We start from the raw sequence: 10,054 nt of genomic DNA on the forward strand, positions 1-10,054 counted from the left end.
TTTTTAGACGGTGTGCTCATTTAGGCGGTTTTTTTTAAGTTTTATCTGTGACCTAATGTTGACATTAACTGGAACGCTATGCAGAGCTTCGCGTGGTGCCTTCATTGCCTTGCTAATCTGAAGCTCCGTCAACCAATCGGGCTCTATCGGTCCAGAACGATAGACGCCCAGTCGAATTCGATCACCTTCTTAGAAATTCTGAACGCAGCCCTAGAAACACCACTGCGTGCCCCTTAAACAGCTATGTGCACTGATAACTGAGCGAACTTGAGGTAATCAGTCAATCAATTCATGCAGTTTGATCCATTCAATCAATTTGTATGACCCACTCCTGCCTTAAGGCCTCGCGTACAGCAAAGGTCGGCAGTATTTCTGAAATAAATAAAATCAATCAATCAATCGGTCAATCTTTATTTCCGCTTCTATCAGCGGAGAGCTATACAGGAGAAAAAGCCATAGCATCACTGGCGCCTAAGCCCTGCACAATTCGGTAGCGATGTGATCGTGGCAATTAATGGTACGGAAACTGACCACAATCAAAATTACATGCTGGCTACTGGCCAGCATGCTATATATATGATATATATATATATATATATATATATATATATATATATATATATATATATACACGACTAGAAGGCCGCACAACTTATCACAAAAAGAAAGAGACAAGCAATAAACGAGCAAAATGAAAACCAATAAAATGTAGATCCCTGCACATTCCAGAGAGTCAAAGAACAGAAGTAACCAAATAAGCAACGCGCACGCAGAGGCGACCAGCCGCCGGCTTCAGACGCGCCTTCGAGAGCCGAAGCGGGACAGTCTGAGGCGTCGACTCCAGCTGTTCGGCATACCGACGAGCCGCCAGAGTCGACGCCGGTTCCGGCTTCGTCGCCGGCTGCCCTCAAGGTCATGCTTCTCTATCCGGCCTCCTCGTTGGCCACTCAGGGCGACGCCGGCTGCAGGGACGCCGATGCGAGGACGGCGCGCCGCAGCGCCGAGGCTGCGCCGTCCTTTTCCGAAATCGGGAGGAGCCTGAGCCGCCGGCGGGAGACGTCCCTGCCGAACCTGACGGCGGTGCCCGGCAAGTCCGCCCTGGCTGGACGTGGCGCGGGCCGCACGGCGTCGCTCTCCTCCGCGACGGACAGGCGCGCCCGCTTCCGCGATGCCCCCATCGCCGAACTGGTGCGTCTCCACGCGGTGGCCTCATATAGCACACTGTCGTATAGCTACATAATGAACACCGAGTTCGGGATATACCAGAAATGATAGTGCGTTCCGTTTTGTGGTTCGCCAGACATATTGAAATTTTACGCGAACTAAATCGCGAAGCACATTCGTCGACGTCTCTTTCTCTCTTTTTCTTTCTTTTTTTGTCTTTCGACCTGTCGTTTTTCTTGCGTCGCGGTATATGTACCTCCAGTGGTTTTACTGACGACAAAGGGCACCTACTGCTCGCTCCTTCTCCCAGATTGCGAGATAACGTAGAACATTCATATTCAGATAACATTCATATTCGGTGGAAATTGGGTCTTGTTAAGGCTCATGTGTTTAGAAAGTTCAACGTTATTGGCTTAATTATGATCGTTGCAAGTAATTACTCAACACCTTTATATATATATATATGTTTTTTTTTTCACGCGTTATACGCGTTATACGAGGTCATTTGTATGTTGCCCTAGTGCCCCCGGTGACAAAACAGGCCACCTTGTTTATACGTGGTGAAAATAAGCGCCTAATTATAGGTGACCTGCAGGCGAAGTTCACAATGCGTGTTTTAATTAGTACCATTTGCAGTATAACTTATATGTACGCGAGTTCTGCGGCGTATTGTGTGTTTTAAACACCGTAAAATTTATCCAGCGGTCCTCTGAGAACTATATATAAGTTCCGCCTAGACCGGACTCGATACGGCAAGGTGGAGTGGGGGGGGTGGCGGGAATAATGGTCAATATGCATGCGCAAGTGTATTTGTGTAGGTAAAAACACCCTTTACAGAACATTTCGCCACCAAGTGGTCGAAAGCGTTACAAGACCGCTACACGCTGTTCAGTGTCCAGAGAGAACTGTTCGTCACACAGAGTTCACATCAGTTGAAAATGTGGGACAGTCAATTTTAATGCGCAGGGAAACTAGAGTTTCTAGTTTAAATATGAAATTTGCATATAATTACTGAACCCTCGCTTTCTCCCAATTTCCATGCGTTATACTATACATACGAAATACATACGACACCTCTGCTCCTGGACAGTGTTAAATGTGATAACAAAAGAGGAAAAACGAAAAAATAAAGGCAAAACCCTTAGCAATGCAAATCTACAATCTACAACATCAAAAAGACACATCATTTGATTCAACCGTCACAACATCACTCGGCTGTCTATTCCATTCCCGAATGGTTTTAGGAAAGAAAGACATTCTAAGCAATTCAGTTTTTGTCGCAAATTCACGGACCTTAAAATCATGGTCAACACGATTGGATCTATGAAAAGGCACTTGCACATACTTTTCGTAATCAACCCGAACAGCTGAATAATAAATAGCATGGAAAAACTTCGGAAAAACTTCTTACGGCGCGTGTCTAGCAATTCCCAGTTGAGTGCTCCCTTCGTAGTGTACTGTACTGTACTGTACTGTACTGTACTGTACTGTACTGTACTGTACTGTACTGTACTGTACTGTACTGTACTGTACTGAGCCCCGCGTATGCCAGATACGAAACGAGCGGCAATGTTCTGCACCCGCTCCAGCTTATCTTTATCTCTACGAGTAGGCGGGTCCCAAACCGTACACGCGTATTCCAGAATTGACCTCACATAAGCCTTTTACAAAATGTCCCGACATGACTGTGGAAAAGTGTTTGCATTTCGGCGAAGAAATCTCAGGGTTTTGCATGCTTTAGCAGCGACATAATCGACTTGACGGCGCCAATTCAAAGCGGGGGTAAAATAAACACCTAAATATTTAAATTCGAATACCTGTTCCAGCATCACATTCCTAATAAAATATGGTTGCATATCAAGGCTTTTCTTTCAAACTCAAATTCATATTCCATTTGACGCACCACTCTGAGATTCTGTTCAAGTCTTCCTGAAACATCTCAGCATCACGGTCACAAGTGACTACTCTATAGAGGACGCAGTCTTCCACAAATAACCGCATTTGAAACACTATTCCGTCACTAATGTCGTTCACGTACAGCAAGAACAATAGCGGCCACAACACGGAGCCTTGCGGAACACCGGACACAACTTGCACCTTCTGAGACTGAGTACCATTCACCACCACAAACTGCTGGCGTAAACGTAGGTAATCTCTTACCCTTGATATCACTTGAGGACGGATATTGTAAAAGGCCTTTTGTTTTATTGGTAAACAGTGCGTCATGGTACCAAATGCCTTTTTGAAATCCAAAAACACACAGTCCACGCTAAGACGCCTGTTTAATGCTCCTGCCAGGTCGTGCACAAATTCAGTCAACTGCGTAGTACAATATAGGCCCCTTCGAAAACCATGCTGACGAGGATTAAGCCACTTGCCCACGTCTAGTCTCGGCATGCAAAGTTCCTTCCCTGAGTTCTTCCATAACGGAGCCAGAGTATCGCGTCACGTACACGTCACAAGCCCCTCCTCCTTTTTGCGTTCTTGCTGTGCGGCGCACTTCCGGTGACGGTCTAGCGTGCGAGCCCGCGAGCTGTTGCGTTTGTTTCGTTTCACTCTGCGCACGATCTTGCGAGCTGAGCACGAGAACATCTGCGTTGGTGTCTGCCTGCTTCTGCGAAATGGATCCCTCAGTGCGCGCACGTTTGGAGAGGCCGGCCAGGCTCACATCCTTATACCGCGATAGATTGCGTCGTTATAGCGCTGGCATAGTGGTATGTTAAGTCAGTGCCACATGAACACTGAAGTAGAGGCGAGCGGATGAAAGAGCATGATCGCGCGCTGGAACACGGTAGAAAACGACAGTTTCGTTCTCTGCGCGCGCGACTGCACGACGTGAGAACAAGCATACGAGACAGAAGTGCATCTATTTTGCTACGGTACGAGGTAAAACACTCGCAGACATTCGGGTTGTAGGTTTTACTGTTTCTCTAAACCTTAATTCGTCTATTGAAGCAACAGATCAAATAACTGCTGTTACCTTAATTGAATTATTATCAAAGTCAAGTCACGTGTCACTGCTAGTGACGTCACAGCACTGTGAATTACGTAGCGTGGTTGTGCGAATGACGTTGACTCTCCTGCTGGGAGCGCAGCGCCCGCGTGGAGAGCGCCACATGGCGTTTGGTTAGATATTTCACCTGTTTTCACGGTCTGTATGGCGCAACACACACGATCGTTAGCCCGCATCGTATGCACTGCGCTTGTCAGCTCAATATGTCTAGACCTGGTGAGGAGCCCTTTAATAGCCGAGCCTTTGCATTATCATAAAATAGGACACAGAGTTGAATGCCTTCTGGAAGTTTAAAAAATAAACGATCTATTTCGCACCTGGAGACCAAATAAGACGTAACATGGTAATAAATATCGCGAAAATAATTTTCAATGGCCTTTTGAACACCGCTGCTAAATTTTGTAGAATTTGACTGTGTAGCCTGTGTGCAACTGCCACACCACCATTATCCGAACTACAAGGAACTGAAACCACTTAGGCTGTTGAATGCGACCTTACGTCTGTGGCCCCTGCAGGTACATGCAGTATGGCCGAAGACAGCAAAACAAAAGCATATGCCACACAAGTAACGGATACGTATAAGATAGAAGTGAAGTAAGTTGGTAAGGTTGCGCCAACTTCCGTTATGCGACTCTTGCCAAGTTCCCTGACATATCTACCCACCCTTTTTCTCTTACATTCGTGCGCCGTTCTCACGAACAACACCGTTGCCCACTCCGTACACCTCTTACAGGGAATGAGCTCCACGTCTTGCACACCCATGACTCGCAGGTGCTGCTTAGTCTGACGCAGCTTTCGTCCGGCAAGAGGAGCGCGGCACTGACACTGACGGCGGCGGCCGCCGCCTCGGCAACCATGGTGCTGGCCGCCATCATAATTTACGCGCTCTTCGCGCACTCGGACGCCGAGGAAGACTCGCCCGAGTCCGCGGGGTGCACTAGCGCCGACTGCCGACACCACGCGGCGCTAATCACCAATCGCCTTAACCTGAGCCTGGACCCGTGCCACGACTTCGCCGCGTTTGCCTGCTCGGCCTGGTCGCCGCCGGCGACGTGGCAGCACCGAGAGTTCCCTTCGGCGCGCGACGACGTCGTGCTCGCCTGGGCGCGCGACTTCGAGAACACTCTGGTCACGGGCTCCAGGTAGAGCGAATCCACGTGCCTCTCAAAGTGCCGATTGTTGAGGAATGAATCCCGAATAATGGTTTAATAATGTAATAAATCTTATGACGTTATCGTTGCGTTTTACAGTGATGGCAGTGTACAATCATTGCACTCCAGTGGGACTAACATATGGGGCAGAAACTTGCAGGTGACTGAAGCAACTTGAGAAGAACTTAAGGATCATTAAACGAGCGATGGATAGAAAAACGATAGGCGTAACGTTATGGGACAGGAAGACAGCGGTGCAGTTGAGAAAGCAAATGGGGTAGCCGATATTCTAATTGACACTAAAAAGGATATATTTAGCTGAGTCGGCCATGTAATACACAGGGCAGATAACCGATTGTCTATTAAATTTGCAGAATGGGTGCAAAGAGAAAAGGCGTGCAGTTTAGTACGACTGAGAATTAAGTGGTGGGATGAAATTGGGAGATTCGCAGGAATAATATGGAGTCGGTTACGCAAGAAAGGGGTCACTAGAGATCGCTGGGAGAGGCCTTCGTCCTGCGTTGGACATAAATAGGCTGATAATGAAATTCTACTGACGTCTGCGTTGCATGGCAGAAGCTTCCGGTCATATCCGAGAACATGGCACATCAAGGCCCTAACTCCCTACAGTGTGCACGATAGAGCGTAGCTCAGCGAGAGAGCGAAATAAAACTATAGACATACCAAATGATATTGCTGTGTGCAAACTGAAAGTGACTTCCTTGGAGAAAAACTTACCAACAGTACTTTATCGAGTACATTCGTCTAGACCAGTGTAGGGCATTGTTACAGTGCTATATAAGACCCATTCTCGGTAAAAACAAGTTGCCCGTGTCCATATTCCATTCATACTTGCGCGTGTCTTGCAGCTGCCGCGCGTTTTTTGAAGCAAGCACGAGTGGGCGTCTTGTGAGACCAACGATACTAAGTGGTTGAGGTCATATACGGCTAGGTCAAACCTGCGCTAGTGGACCTATTTCATGCAATCTTACATGTGCACCAGTGAAGCCTTGCACTAGTGAATAAGGCAGTGCAGGCCTCACCACTAGGCTTCCGCTTACAAGATAAACGAACGAAAAAGCCAGCAACTTGTTTTTGATCACCGCTATGTACGAGCGTCAGTGCTCCTATGACGTTAGCGGTCGCATCGAGCAACACAGAACGACGTCATCCGAGCTGCGATAACGATGGGTAAAGCGTCGCGTGGTGCGTCCGCACATCGCAGATACCTCCCAACAGGCGAGATGGCTACGCTGATGTTCCGCGCCTGCGCGTACGACACGACGTCCCAGCACGACACATCTGCTCTGCTGGAGCTGAGGCGATTCATGACCCAGCGGGGCATTCCGTGGCCCTCGAAGCTGTCCTCTCCGGCAGTCAGGCCTTTGGGCGTACTCATCGACCTGGCGTTCAAGTGGCAGGTGCCTCTATGGTTTACCGTGCGTTTTGTCCGCAGAAGCGCGAAGCCGGGCAGCAGTCCGCCAGCTGTGATCATTGGGCCGAGCTCCTATACACTCGTCTGGTTCAGTCTGCACAGAGATATCGTCAGGAGGGGTGCCTTTCAACATCACTGGCGCCGGCTACACGATGCCCTGTCCAACACCTCGAACGCCAGCGAATTCAGCGTCCTACGCGCGCAGAACACGGCCGATGTCGATTCGACGGTGCTGGGGGAGCTGGCCAACGCTCTGACCAATGGCAGCGGGCCCAGCGACGATGTGGAGCTGCGATACGTGAGCCGAGAGCACACGCCGAGCATCAGCCACACCGAGTGGCAGCATCAGCTCCAGGAACATGTGCTGCCCAACATCGACGGCAACCACCTGCTGCGTGTTTCCAACAGCGCCATCCTCAGGGCCACCGACGTGCTCTTCTCCCGGTTCACAGAAAGCACGCTGCTCGAGAACATGGGCTGGTTCTTCGCCCGGCTGTTCGCACCGCTCGCTGACCCGTCACTGCTCCGCGACCGGCACGGGACGCACCACACAGGGGAAGAGGAGCTCTTCTGCGCAGCCCAGGTCGAGGCAGTGTTCCGGCTGCTCGTCATCTCACTGTACACGGTCCCGCGATTCTCGCCGACGCTGCGCGAAGACATCAACCAGCTTCTTCACGCCATCCGCGGAATGGTAGCCGACAAAGTGAGCGCGCTGGCGTGGTTGGACGAGGAGTCTAAGCAACGCGCCGAAGAGAAGCTCCGCGAGATGGGCACCGTGCTGTGGCCCCCCGATAACATGATGGATAATGCGGGACTCGCGGCCCTGTACTCAAAGTTCAGGCAGCCGAGCGGCCCGTCCTGGACGGTCGTGGACTCCTGGGTCCACTACAGGGAGGCGATGAACAATCTGGAACAGGAGTATCGCGATGTGGTGCTGCAGCTGCCGGCTAACATGGAGCTACCACTCGTCGAGTATGACTACCTACGCAACGAGGTGCGCGTGTCGGTGCAGGCGCTGTCGCGGCCTGTCTTCTACTTCGAGGGTACGCGTGGCATGTTCTACGGTGGTCTGGGCTTCCTATACGCCGCCGAGGTCGTCCGAGCGTTGGACGCCGACGGCGCGAGACGCGATGCCAGCGGCGTGCTGGTCACCAACGGGTCCTGGCTGTCGCCCACGTGGACCGAAGCCGTCGTGGACCGCGAAGATTGTCTACCAGAGTCCGGTGGTTACTTCCCAGAGATCCCAGCCGTCGAGGTGGCCTATGCGTCCCTTGAGAAGGCACTGGTCGCCTCCGGCGAGCGGATGCGCACGGCTCGCTCAGCCTTCTCCCAGCGCCGGCTCTTCTACGTGACCTTGTGCTACTTGATGTGCGCGAACCAGACGCTCCACCCTCAAAGACGTCCGTTTGCAGGCGACTGCAACAAGGCGGTGGCCAACTTCCCGCGTTTTGCCGAGGACTTTGGGTGCGGCACGGACGCCAGGATGAGGCGCGAGAGGCCCTGTGTGTTCTTTGGCTGAACAAGTGGGGGGCGCGCATATGTTTCCGCCCGACATTACAGGCGGAGGATATACGGTACTCCTCGGGTACACGTTGTGGGACGGCGGATATCCGTGTACGCCTCGTGTGTCGTACAGAACGCTTACGTCACGTTCAAATTGCCCGAGCGTGACTTAATGAACAACAGTGATTTTCTTTGCGTTTGTTTGAGTTCGTGCTTATCGTCACTTTTTTAGCTCTCGTCGTTATATCTTGTAATACTTGTAACTGTGGACACGTACCATGTGCAACCCTGGCTTATGCTTTGGTTTGATTGGAGATTTACTCTGTGTAATCTTAACATGCTTTGTATTTTAATTCGTTCCCGCTCACAGAGCATCCAGTACTTCTCTAAGCACTGTCGCGAGTGCTCCGCCTTGAATAATGCATAACGAAGGAGTTTTCTTACGTTATAGCTGGCACCATGGATTTGTACACGCAAGTCGTGCAGCATACATTGAATGGGCGTCAGCCGTAGTGCGAAACCGCTCTTGACATTGCTTTGAAATTGACGGCTTTTAAATGCCGTATTACCGCCTTCTCTTATAAGGAGTTCGCAATAGCGAATGAGCACCTCATTCATCACCTGTTAATTCTCACGCCATGACCATCCAAGAGTCGTTACCATAGAAATTGCAGTGGTCCTGGTATGTATAATACCACAAGGACCTCTTCCAAAGCGTGATATAGAATAATGCGCTATGGTGTTCAATTCGTTTACGCCTTAAACCGTATATAGGCTACGGTGACAACGTGACGCATGGCATTGTTGATATACCGCAGGATGCTCCAAAGTGCGGTTAGAATAGTGTTCTATACATCGATTGCGTTAGTGCGTTGGTGCACACTGGTGCGTTGAATTCACATTAAGTATTAACTGTCAGTGTAGCTGCGCCTTCCGTGTCGTGACGTACGTGATCGAAACGAACTTTGTGCCAAAACACAGTTGTGCGTTGACTGCATTAGGCATAAATTGTTGTGGTAACACAGCCTCAAATTCGGCTGAAATCGATTGAAACGCTCAACTCTTGTTAGCACTGGTGTTATTGTGCATGACATCATATCGGCGCAGCTTTCAGCAATGTTCCAATAGCCTTCGGACGTTCAAGCAAAGTTTACCTATGGGCAGAAAGCTTGGAAAAGTACCCGCACAAACTCTGCACGTATTTTTCGTCGTTCGGCTCGATTTTTGTAGTGATTGAGTCTGTCGTCTGCGGAGTTGTGGAATACACTACCAAGCAATGTTATAAATACTAATACAGTCGCAAGTGTCGAGTCCTACTTCCGTTTGTTTCCAGAAAAGTTATCTCTCCAGAAAAGTGACGCCCGATTCTTATTTTGTTTTTGTGTTTTAATGTTCATAGCTTACTTGACACGATATCGCGTGTGATGTGCGGGCTGACTGCTTTTGTTTTATATCTTTTGAACCTTTTGCGCTCAGGCGCGCTGCTGACCTCTAGCTGGAATATCGCAGCCGGCATGCATCTCTTTGTGCCGTGCTTGACCGCAGCACTGCTACGGCACCCGAGCGGAAAGCCGGGTCCGCTTATCCTTCCTTTCGAGATGATTGGTGACGATTAGCGTCCTACTTTATGATGCGTGCGTAACTGGTGAGATGTTTCGTACGGTATAATAATGATGAACAACGGCGTAAACACAGGGCTAGAAAGCGAGCTCTACACCCACGGGCAACGTCCACTCGCACGCATCCAAGTTGCCAAGTGACCCAAGTTGACGTCAGAGAGGTTCACTG

The 10,054-nt window shown here is 50.0% G+C and overlaps 2 protein-coding genes across 2 annotated transcripts; both read left to right on the forward strand.

Moving 5' to 3' along the window:
* The first annotated feature begins 666 nt into the window (after nt 1–666).
* LOC126540698 (uncharacterized) lies at nt 667–5,367 on the forward strand. The gene is made up of 2 exons (XM_050187542.3): nt 667–1,188; nt 4,949–5,367. Exons 1-2 carry the CDS (start codon nt 916–918, stop codon nt 5,321–5,323), a joined length of 648 nt encoding a protein of 215 aa, XP_050043499.3. The 5' UTR covers nt 667–915; the 3' UTR covers nt 5,324–5,367.
* Nucleotides 5,368–6,565: 1,198 nt separating this feature from the next.
* LOC126540694 (neprilysin-2-like) lies at nt 6,566–9,791 on the forward strand. The gene has a single exon (XM_050187538.3). It carries the CDS (start codon nt 6,573–6,575, stop codon nt 8,280–8,282), a length of 1,710 nt encoding a protein of 569 aa, XP_050043495.2. The 5' UTR covers nt 6,566–6,572; the 3' UTR covers nt 8,283–9,791.
* The last annotated feature ends 263 nt before the right edge of the window (nt 9,792–10,054 follow it).

This window comes from Dermacentor andersoni, chromosome 2, assembly GCF_023375885.2.
Source record: "Dermacentor andersoni chromosome 2, qqDerAnde1_hic_scaffold, whole genome shotgun sequence".
Lineage (NCBI taxonomy): Eukaryota > Metazoa > Arthropoda > Arachnida > Ixodida > Ixodidae > Dermacentor > Dermacentor andersoni.